Genomic DNA, 12412 nt, shown 5'->3' with positions numbered 1-12412 from the left:
TGTTCTCTCCCTAAACCCCTCTACCTTGCTTGCTTTTTAATGTGTTACTTTAAAACCTACCTCTTTCTAGCCAAGACTTTTGATTATCTCTGAATTGTGAGAGACATTTAGCATTGAAGTGTTTCTGTGAAGTGACTCGGCATGTCATTTACAGCAAAGGCATGCTATCAATGAGTTAAAATATTTTCTATTTTGCAACTCTAATACCTACCTACCCTGACAAAGCCCCATACCAACACTTGTACTGCTTGTCCCAGGAGCCTGTTACAGTCTCTTTATTTTACTGTGTTGTTTGTCCATGGTAGAATTTTCCTTTTCACATTCGTCTCCTGTCTTTCTGATCCAGCCTCATTGCTTTTGTGCTGGTTCAGTTACCTTTTGGAGCTCTGCATCCAATGTTCACTTTGCCCATCCCTACCAGAATTCAGTGTTTCCATTCTTTTGGTATCATTATCTATAGCTTAATCTTTTGTGCTTCTTCTAATCTGCTTTAAATCTCAATCAATAAGTAGAAAGATTATTATAATGTTCCTTCATTTGTGTGTTTTCTTCAAGAAATACTACGTGTACTTTTATCTGTTTAAAATTTTGGAGCTAATGTCAACCTGAATTGGAAGTGGGATCTCCAGCAAACTGTGTATTTTGCAGCAGAGTTTCTGTGTACTAAACCAACCAATCCTCCAGTGAAAAGGACTATTTCTTCAAAATTGATTGCTTGTTAGTTGCATAATATATATATTGTCAGCGTGAAGCAGTTTTCAGTAAATTAAACCATCATTTTCAGTCATTCGATTTGGGATTTGTCATGTCATTATATGATCCCTGAAGTGTCATATCAATATTGTGTGTTATTGAGTGTGGTCTCAAATTTGTGTCATGGGCTATACATTAAGCAGTAGCTCTGCAGCGAGAGAGCTGGTGAAGGACAGTCTCTGCTTGTTTGCATATGTTCAACTCACTAGCAAGTGAAAGTGTACTTACTAGTGAGGCCACGCCACCTTGATAAACAACTGGATTAAATGGCAGCAGTTCGCTTTTTGTAAGAACATTGGAAACAGAAGCAGGAGGAGGCTATTTATCCCCTTTATTCCATTCAGTTGGCTCATTTTCTGCTTTAGCACCATTTTCTTGCTCAATCTGTATACTGTTTTTAATTCCTAGAAATCTATCCATCTTACTCTGAAACATACTTGATGACAGAGTCTCCCCCAGCCTCGACTAGAGAATTCTGGTGGTTCACAACCCTCTAAGTGAAGGATTTCCTCCTCATCTCAGTCCGAAATGACCTACTTATTCTGAGACTTTGTCCCTGGTCTAGGAATGTCCTTTCTGCATGGAACCTGATAAGCCCTGTAAGACTTCTGTATGTTTGAATGAGTTCACCTCTCATTCTTCTCAACTTCAGAGAATAAAGTCTCAGTCTGTTTAGTCTGCTGTGATAGAACAATCCCTCCATCTCAAGAATTAGTTTGTTGAGCCTTTGTTGGACACACACTGTGGCCATTATATCCTTCCAGAGGATTGGACGCCAAAGTTGTATGCAATACTCCAGCTTAATTTTACCAAATCTCCCAATATAATTGCAGTTGGACATTTTACTCCTATATTCAAATTCTTGTGTGATAAAGGCCAACATCTCAGTTACTTGCTGTATCTGAATGTTAACGTTTGGTGACTCGTGAACAAGGGCATCCAAGTCCCTTTGAAGTTCAACAATACCAGCCACTCACCATTTAAGAAATACTGTTTCTGTTTTTCTGACCAAAGTGAATAACCTCACATTTCACAACATTGCATTCCATCTGTAAAGCTTTGCCTACTCACGCAGCCTCTTCTAGCAACTCTCATTCCACCTTGTTATATAAACTGCAAATTTGGAAATATTACATTTAATCCCTACATTCAAATCACTGACATAGATTGGGGCCCTTGCACTGGTTTTTATGGTACTCCACAAGTCACAATCTGACAGAATGAAAACAACCAATTTATTCCTACACACTGCTTTCTGTCTGTTAACCAGTTCACAGTACAGTTCCATGTGCTCTAATTTTGTTTATTAACCGCATGTAGGACCTCCTCAAAAGCTTTCTGGAAATTTAAGTATACTACATTTGCTGGTTAACCCCTATATCTTTTCTGCTAGTTGCATTCTTACAAAGTTCAAGTTTGTGAAACAAAATTTTTATTTTATAAATCCACATTGACTTTGCTGACTCATAGTCATATAGCATGGAAACAGACCCTTCGGTCCAGTTCAGGCATGCCAACCAAGTTTCCCAAACTAAACTAGTCCAATTTGCATGTGTTTAGTCCATATCCCTCTAAACTTTTGTTATTCATGTATCTTTCAATGTCATAAAAATGTTGTAACTGTACCTGCATCTCCCACTTCAGGCAGTTCATTCCACTTAAAAGCGTTGCTCCTCAGGGCCCCATTAAACCTTTCTTCTGTCACGTTAAAAATATGCCCCCTAGCTTTGAACACCCACCCTAGGCTAAAGACCTTTGTTATTCACCTTGTGTGTGCTCTGATTTGAGAGACCCCTCAACCTCCTGCACTCCAGGGAAGAAAATCCCAGCATATCCTTATAACTCAAACCCTCCAGTCCTGACAACATCCTGGTGAATCTTTTCTGCACACTGTCCAATTTAATAATAGCCTTGCTATAGTAGGTGACCAAAACTATGCACACATTCCAAAAGTGGCCTCACCAACATCCTGTGCAACCTCAACATGACATCCCAACTTCTTTACTCAAAGGTCTGAGCAATGAAGGCAAGCATACTAAACACTGCCTTAACCATCCTGTCCATCCGTGATGCAGTTTCAAAGAACTATATAACCTGAACCCCGTAGTCTCTCTGTTCAACAATAATTTTGGCCCAACAGTGTTCAACTGCTTCATCAATCACCTTCCCTCTGTCATAAGGTCAAAATTGGGGATGTTCGCCGATGATTGCACCGTGTTCACCGTTTGCGGGGGTGGGAGGGGTTAGGTTAGGTCTGGAACGTCAGTATGGACTCGATGGGCCAAATGGCCTGCTTCCACACTATAGGGGTTCTATGATGATTTAAAAAAAAACAAATGCCACTCTCTCTGTCTTTTGCCTCCCTTTCTATCCTTCCTATAGTGTCTAAACCCCAGAACATTGAGATGCCAGTCCAGTCCCTCCCTCAGCCTTGTTTCTATAATAGCAATGATGTCTCAGTCCCATGTTCCCATACAACCCCTTACATTGAAATAAATACAGGTTAATTATTCAGAGTTACCTTGTTCTCTGACTTGTTGTTGCTTATGTTTTCTAATTAATTTGCTCCGTTTAGCTTCAGAACAATCCTCATCTATCTCTCTATTCTCACTATTACTTAGAATATTCCGGCTTCTCACTCTCCACTTTGACATTATGCTGCAATCATTTTGAGACATCCTTGAGCCCGGTACTGGAGTGTCAACATACCATCCTGAACACTCTCTCACGGCTGCAGAATCCCCTGTCTGTGCCCCTGACAGAAGAGTTCCCCATAACAATTACTGCTTCGAACGCCTGCCATTTTAACACAGGCCCTGTTCTCAATCCTTCTTATAGATTGTACCAATTTCTTTACAGCTTGTGTTAGGCTAACAGGTATGGTTCCCTTTATTCTCTTGCCCTCCTTTCTTAAGTAGTGGGGTTATACTTGCTGTTTGCAAACTGGAGAATCCATTTCAGAAACTGTAGAATCTCAGAAGATTACTATCATTGCATTTACTATTTCTGTAGCCACTTATTTGAACATTGTGGGGTGTAGATCATGAGTCTAATTATGTTAATGCAGTTTAATAATTAAATATTTTGAAGTTCCTTTGCTACTTCTATCCAACTATGGCCTTCCAATTTCCTTTGCAGAGATGAACAGTACCGGATAATGTGGAATGAGTTGGAAACCCTGGTCAGAGCCCACTTAAACAATTCCGAGAAGCATCAGCGCGTTCTGGAATGTCTACTAGCTTGCAGGAGTAAGCCGCCTGAAGAGGAGGAGCGGAAGAAGAGCCGTAGGAAGAGAGAAGATAAAGAAGATAAATCAGAAAAAGTAGTGAAAGATTATGAGCCTGAGAAATCTTGGCAAGATTCTGAGCGGTGAGTACAGACTTGTTGAAATGAAGAGGTAATTGATATTAGTAAGCAAGCTATCACTCAAGGTGTTACTTTTGTCTCAAGGTACTCCTCTTACGAAATTAATTTTAATAGGCATCATTATTTTGTTGCAAAAATCTCCCATTTCATGAATTGGTTAGCCTGCGGACAGGATGTCTTTCCTCAGTTGACCATACCAACCACCTCAATTAATGGGAACAGATCAGCAATTAAGCACTTCTCTGGTAACCAGTTTTTATATGCCTTCACCCAAGCATAGAATGAAGTACCCCACTGTATGGCTACTCATAGCTCAGCACCAATTGGCATTGCCATTCCTATAAGGATGTAAGATGGCTGCTGTCAGGGATGAAAGGAGCCTGATTCACTCTGGAAGCAGCAGCAAAGGTTCCCTGCTAATGATGTTGCACTATCTGTCACCTTTTACTGACAAAGCAATCTCTGGTGTGGTAGCCCACCAGGAGAGAGTGCTGCTGATTGGGGAAATTTAATCTTGTTTTGAATGATAGACAGAAATATTGTTTTGTTCTCTGGGCCATGGTTTTAAAATTCACATTTATTGGTAACCATGATCTCCGCTGCCAAGGCCTTTTACTCCTTGTTTTCTCTGTTAAAATTTACTTGTTTGGCCTTTATTTTTCTAGTTGATATTAAGAAGGACTTTAATGTTAACTATTACATTATTTCTTTATTTTTCTGCTTATTCTATGAAAGTCTGTGAAGCTTGACTTTTTAACTTCGTTTCTTTTACTACTTTGTACCTGAATGTTTTGTACCTAGGGACCTTTTGTACCGAAGATGACAAGTGTGTGTGGTGAAATTAGACACTTATCACTGTACTTCTGTACTTGAGTACACATGACAATGAAATCTATATCTAAATTAATTCTGAAAGTTTGGTCATCTAACCTAATATTTCCTTATTTTGCCTGCTGTCAAATTTTGTTTTATCATCAGCTGTCCCTTGGTTTGAGGATAGCAATTTAGTCATGGATTTTCGCCCTAAGTCTACATGCCACTAAAGATGCTGATGCTGAATCCTCAGACCTTCGAGCTGGGTTGATAGGAGCTTTGTGGTGTGCAAGGACAGCAATATGGAAGAGACTGGGGGAGCTTGCGAATCTGGTGTAGATTGAGTAGTAACACTGCAGTCACCTATAAACTGTGGATCGTTTATGTTGAGAGTGGACAATTTTGTTTTGGCATGAAAGCAACTAAGATTATCGAGCTTTCCATCTATTAATGGCAGAATCCTATTGAAATTAAAATATTGTTAATTTTAATACCGACGCAATTGGCCTGTTGCTCTTTGATAAGAATGCGTTGTAATAGGCTATCACACAGCATGATCTGACACTGGATATTAGAGGCATTTGTTACAGATCTCCCTAACCCGTTGTCATCAAATCATCTAAATTCTGCAATTTCTTTATGAATTTTCTTGGGCATCCAAGTTTTTTAAGCACAATCTGTAGAGCCTTGCAACATATGGAATGAAGTGCTTCGGTCAAGTTGAGAAATGAAGAGTTTCTGGTGTCATTCTTGACAGTTTTATGTTCTATAACACCCCAGTGAAGTGCTCTGGGAGGATTTATTGTATTAAAGGTGGTGTTTACATGCAAGTTGTTAAGAAAGTCTAGTAACCTTATGAACAGCATAATTTAAGGTTAACAACATAGAACATAGAACAATACAGCACAGAACAGGCCCTTCGGCCCACGATGTTGTGCCGAACATTTGTCCTAGCTTAAGCACCTATCCATGTACCTATCCAATTGCTGCTTAAAGGTCACCAATGATTCTGACTCTGCCACTCCCACAGGCTGCACATTCCATGCCCCTACCACTCTCTGGGTAAAGAACCTACCCCTGACATCCCCCCTATACCTTCCACTCTTCACCTTAAATTTATGTCCCCTTGTAACACTGTTGTTTCTGACTGTCCACTCTTATCTATTCCCCTGATCATCTTATAAACCTCTATCAAGTCACCCCTCATCCTTCGCCGTTCCAATGAGAAAAGGCCTAGCACACTCAACCTATCCTCGTACGACCTATTTCTCCATTCCAGGCAACATCCTGGTAAATCTCCTCTGCACCCTCTCCAAAGCTTCCACATCTTTCCTAAAGTGAGGCGACCAGAACTGCACACAGTACTCCAAAATGTGGCCTAACCAAGGTCCTGTACAGCTGCAACATCACTTCACGACTCTTGAATTCAATCCCTCTACTAATGAACGCTAATACACCATAGGCCTTCTTACAAGCTCTATCCACCTGAGTGGCAACTTTCAAAGATCTATGAACAGAGATCCCTCTGCTCTTCCACCTTACGAAGAACCCTACCGTTAACCCTGTATTCCACATTCTTATTTGTCCTTCCAAAAGGGACAACCTCACACTTGACAGGGTTGAACTCCATCTGCCACTCCTCAGCCCAGCTCTGCATCGTATCTAAGTCCCTTTGCAGCCGACAACAGCCCCCTTCACTATCCACAACTCCACCAATCTTCGTATCGTCTGCAAATTTACTGACCCACCCTCTGACTCCTTCTTCCAAGTCATTAATAAAAATTACAAACAACAGAGGACCCAGAACTGATCCCTGCGGAACTCCACTTGTAACTGGGCTCCAGGCTGAATATTTACCATCTACCACCACTCTCTGACTTCGACCGGTTAGCCAGTTTTCTATCCAACTGGCCAATTTTCCCTCTATCCCATGCCTCCTGACTTTCCGCATAAGCCTACCATGGGGAACCTTATCAAATGCCTTACTAAAATCCATGTACACTACATCCACTGCTCTACCCTCATCCACATGCTTGGTCACCTCCTCAAAGAATTCAATAAGACTTGTAAGGCAAGACCTACCCTTCACAAATCCGTGCTGGCTGTCCCTAATCAAGCAGTGTCTTTCCAGATACTCATAAATCCTATCCCTCAGTACCCTTTCCATTACTTTGCCTACCACCGAAGTAAGACTAACTGGCCTTTAATTCCCAGGGTTATCCCTATTCCCTTTTTTGAACAGGGACACAACATTCGCCACTCTCCAGTCCCCTGGTACCACCCCTGTTGACAGTGAAGACGAAAAGATCATTGCTAACGGCTCTGCAATTTCCTCTCTTGCTTCCCATATAATCCTAGGGTATATCCCGTCAGGCCCGGGGGACCTGTCTATTCTCCAGTTGTTCAAAATACCCAACACCTCTTTCTTCCTAACAAGGATCTCTTCTAGCTTACCAGTCCGTTTCACACTCTCCTCTTCAACAATACGGTCCCTCTCGTTTGTAAATACTGAAGAAAAGTACTCATTCAAGACCTCTCCTATCTCTTCCAACTCAATACACCATCTCCCACTACTGTCCATGATCGAACCTACCCTCGTTCTCGTCATTCTCATGTTTCTCACATACGCATAAAATGCCTTGGGGTTATCCTTGATCCTATCCGCCAAAGATTTTTCATGCCCTCTCTTAGCTCTCCTAATCCCTTTCTTCAGCTCCCTCCTGGCTATCCTGTATCCCTCCAACGCTCTGTCTGAACCTTGTTTCCTCAACCTTATGTAAGCTGCCTCCTTCCTCTTTACAAGACATTCAACCTCCCTCGTCAACCAAGGTTCCCTCACACGACCATCTCTTTCCTGTCTGACAGGTACATACATATCAAGGACACGTCGTATCTGTTCCTTGAAAAAGTTCCACATTTCCACGACATCCTTCCCTGACAGCCTATGCTCCCAACTTATGCTCCTCAGATCCTGTCTTACAGCATCGTATTTACCCTTCCCCCAATTGTAAAACCTACCCTGTTGTACGCACCTATCTCTCTCCATAACCAAGGTGAAAGTCACAGAATTGTGGTCACCATCACCAAAATGTTCACCCACTAACAAGCCCATCACTTATCCCGGTTCGTTACCAAGTACCAAATCCAATATGGCCTCCCCTCTGGTCGGACAATCTACATACTGAGTTAGAAAAGCTTCCTGGACACACTGCACAAACACCGCCCCATCTAATCTACTTGATCTAAAGAGCTTCCAATCAATCTTTGGGAAGTTGAAATCGCCCATGACTATTACCCTGTGGCTTCTGCACCTTTCCAAAATCTATTTCCCAATCTGTTTCTCCACATCTCTGTTGCTATTGGGGGGCCTATAGTAAACACCCAACAAGGTGACTGCTCCTTTCCTATTTCTGACTTCAGCCCATACTACCTTCAAAGGGAAATCCCCCTCGAACTGCCTTTCTGCAGCCATTATACCATTTCTAATTAGCAATGCCACCCTCCCTAATCTTACTGAAACATCTGTAACCAGGATCCTCCAACAACCATTCCTGTCCCTCTTCTATCCACGTTTCCGTGATGGCCACAACGTTGTAGTCCCAGATACCGATCCACGCCTTAAGTTCACCCACCTTATTTCTGATACTCCTTGCGTTGAAGTATACACACTTGAGCCCATCTCTGTGTCCACAAGTATTCCCTGTCAGTGCTACCTTCTCCACAGCCTCCCTATACTCTTGGACGTCCTGACAAACTGCTAGCCTACTTGCTGGACTACAAATCCAGATCCCATCCCCCTGCCAAATTAGTTTAAACCCCCCAGAAGAGTGCTAGCAAACCTACCTCCCAGGATATTGGTGCCCTTCTGGTTCAGGTGCAACCTGTCCTGCCTTACTGATGAACATATCAGGAAAAACAATTCTGCAACATCACTTACACTTGCAGTTGCACCATGTAGAAATAGGTCTTTACACTGCTGTTCATCAGTAAGGCAGGACCTACAGGATGTGTTTATAAATACAGATCATATGATGTAAAGGACCTCCATTTAAATTGGGCACTGGATAAACTTAGCAAAGAGTATATAGTATTTTATAGATTATTGCTATTATTGCTGATTAGTCATTGTTTTCAATAAGTCTGTGAAATACACTGGGTATTTTGATAAACTGCAGTTGGCTATTACACTTAATGTAACCACATAGAAAATCTAGCAGGATAGAAGCTGGGAAGAGCTAACTAATCTCTGCAGCAAGCCTTGATATGGAGTCAGCATATCTTGTCAGTTCAGCAATTGTATAGAACAATAGACAGTTCCAGTAATACCTCCCATCAAACCGATTACAAGATATCTTTGTACGGTCACTAGTGGGGACATTAGCTATGAAATAGCAAATTTTGAAGTGTAAGTTGTCCAATATGTGTAATGTGCAAAAGCGCTGACAGTCCAACTATAAGCAATATGGGTCTAATTCTTTTGGAAAATGATATGCCTCAGTTTAAATTTCCAGCAGTAAATCCATTATTCTGTATTGGTTTTATTTTCTTCTTTGATCTTGCACTGCTTTCCAGAAGTTATTGAAGGCAGATTACCTCTGTCATGATCTCTTCCCATCCCAGTGTTTTTTTTTCTGGTGGAGTTTCCGTAGCTGGAAATATGTCGAAGTTTCCATAAGGTATTGGTTATAGTGCTGGTTCAGTAACCTATGGAGTATAAATTTTCCACAATTTGAACAGAATTGATCTGGTTGTTTGTGGGCTATAATATAGGCAGCAAGTAACAATGTAAGCTGCTGCTTTGTTATAAAAGCTTCATCTGTCGTCTTCGTGAAAGGAAGTTTACCACTGTTCATGTTCCAATGTCACTCCTGCCCTCTCTATGGTGGTTGACTCTTAATAATTTCATGGTACTTGGGTATGGGGAATAAATGCTATCTGTACTGACAAAAAAAATACATAAAATAAACTCAGGGTAATGCCTTCTATTGTCTTAATGGAGGAAGGGTGGTTACCATGTTCACCCTATCCTCACAGCAGCACTGGCGTTTTGTTTGTCACCAGCTGCTCTGGTGTGTTTTACTAGTGTTCTGAAATATTTAAGCTTGTGTCACCCTCTCAATATAAGTGATCTAATGCAGTGTGATTTGACGGTATGTGTATGCAGTCACAGATAAACATTTGAGTCTTTTTTTTTGTAAAGCCTAAAAGGAACACTGGAACGAGAAAAAGAGGAGTTGGCTGAAGCAGAGATAATCAAGGACTCTCCGGACTCCCCTGAACCCCTGAATAAGAAACCCCGAGTTAGCATCGGAGAAATACAACCTCCTGAAAAGGTTAAAGGTGAGAAGCTGTGTTACTTGCAAGTATCTGTTAACCTAGTTATGATTCTATCCTGTATTCAATGTGTGCATAATACAATAGATTAAAGTGTAGCAAAATATCATTTCATGCTGTGCAAAATGTAGTCTGAATATATTCTTTATAATATGATATAAAGCCACAGAATTGTTGGACACAATGGGGAAAGAGATTCAGATTGCTTGTCTTAAAAAGAGACATTGTATGAAGTTGGAGAGTATGACGCTAGGTGTGTGGATGTTATTTACTCCACACGTCTAATTCATAATTTCTAATGTTTATGAAATCCGTTATAAACAACAAATATAGCGGCAAAAACGGTGGCAGTTTGGGAAATAGAGGTGCTATGGTGTTCGGAACTCTTGGCCGTACAGTCTGAGGATCTGGCAATTGCACAACTGACATGCTACAGTATCACTACTGATGGGAGAATGTAAATGTCATGTGACAAATTCAGGTTAACAATTCTGTTAGTATGGGCCGCAATCTATAATAGAACTCAGCTGACAAAAGTGTGATAATAAAAGGTCGGGATTTGTAGGCACACAAACAAAGATCATCAAATAGCACAGCTCAGAAGGATACCATTTGGCCCTTCAAGTTTTTTGCTAGCTCTTGCACTGAACAAACCCAGTTAGTCTGTGATCCAAGGATTTTTTCCAGAATCCCAACAACCTTGTTTCTTCCCAAGTATTTTAACCTTTTTGGAAAGCTATCAAATCCGTATCCAGGACCCTTCAGGCAGTTCATTCCAAATCCTTACAAGCTGTTGCATTTTTTAAATAGTGTAACCTCACTTTGCACCTCCAATGGGTTTTGTACGCACTTGATGTGCAGCTGTTATGAGAAAGAAATGTTTGTATCTGTTCTCGCCAGCACCACCTTTTGCCCGTGTCTCTCAGGAAAATTCTGTAACTGCTGAGTTTAAGATTAATTTAAACAATTGGCAGGATACTACGTGCTATACGTTTATAGGTGCAGGTAAGGACTTGGAAGGTACCTGAAGTGTGAGGAAAGAACTGATTTATTTTTTCCATTCATCTGTCTCAATTTTCCAGGTCCAATTTCCTTGCTTGCAATGTGGACTAATAGAATCAACACAGCAAATTCAAGAAAGCATCAAGAATTTGCTGGTCGCTTGAATTCTGTTAACAACAAAGCTGAGTTGTACCAGCATCTTAAAGAAGAAAACGGGTCAGTAGCATTTTCACATTTTTGTACATACCTTCATCTGTGCGATAAGTCTTGGCTATTCATTACACTTAATGGGATGGTAAAATGTTAGATAAACTCTTTGAAAGAATGGGAGTTGAAAATTATTTTTATTTTGATTCACTCTTCTATGATAGTATGTAATATTTGTATGACATTGCTTTGTAGAGTCTTAGCGGTGTAACCATATACTTGTAATTCAAACATTTTTAACAATGGCTTTAGATTGACAACTTGTGTTTCTGTGTGTTATAGAATGGAGACACATGAAAATGGCAAAGCCAGCAGGCAATAAAGAAAAGATTCATCATGTAATGTAACAGAAGCACCTGGTCAGCTGTCATACTGTTTGTAAATTAATGATTTCTACTAAAGACCCACAACATTTTAAGTAATTTGACCTCGTCTACCTAAATGCTGCTTCTGAAATAACTTGTAATAAAATGTACAGTTTACAAGTTGAGCTGCGAAGCTTTAGAAGGATTTTACTCTTTGTTAAAGTTGGCATTTTGTACTGTAGAATACATTGACAATTTTAGACAAGGTTTACATAAAATTTGCATTGTTGTCAAAAAAAATAAAAGTTCTGACTTTACGCAAATTTCAGTACCCTACTAACTCCAAAATGCTCTTCACACACGACACACAACTTGTTATGAAACATTGTCTCCTATTTTGTTGCATCTAATTTCTCACATTATTGTATGAAGTTAATGTTTCCTTCTTGTTTATTCTTTAGGATGTTTGGTGTGTTTTTTGCCCATCACACCCGTTGCACTGTGAATGTAACCTGCAGCTTTAAGTGGCTTGTTAGTCCTTGACAGAAGACATCAAGAGTTGACTGTCTCAATTATTGGACCACTGTCTCGTGAAGGACATTGATTTTCACAGTCAGGCAGCTGTCATAGTT

General features: G+C 40.5%; 1 protein-coding gene across 2 annotated transcripts in view; it reads left to right on the top strand.

The window, feature by feature from the left end:
- ints13 (integrator complex subunit 13) overlaps positions 1-12103 on the top strand; it is an 81835-nt gene extending 69732 nt beyond the window's left edge. For both annotated transcript variants that reach the window (XM_072562333.1, XM_072562334.1), the window contains 4 exons: positions 3892-4122; positions 10133-10272; positions 11349-11484; positions 11758-12103. In XM_072562333.1, coding sequence (XP_072418434.1) covers positions 3892-4122; positions 10133-10272; positions 11349-11484; positions 11758-11797 — 547 coding nt within the window. In that variant the 3' untranslated portion in view covers positions 11798-12103. The remainder of the gene's footprint in view (positions 1-3891; positions 4123-10132; positions 10273-11348; positions 11485-11757) is intronic.
- Positions 12104-12412: the final 309 nt, after the last annotated feature.

Source organism: Chiloscyllium punctatum, chromosome 44, assembly GCF_047496795.1.
Source record: "Chiloscyllium punctatum isolate Juve2018m chromosome 44, sChiPun1.3, whole genome shotgun sequence".
NCBI classification, from domain to species: Eukaryota; Metazoa; Chordata; class Chondrichthyes; order Orectolobiformes; family Hemiscylliidae; genus Chiloscyllium; species Chiloscyllium punctatum.
The sequence above is the reverse complement of the archived record's forward strand: the minus strand, read 5'-3'. Positions and strand labels throughout refer to the sequence as shown.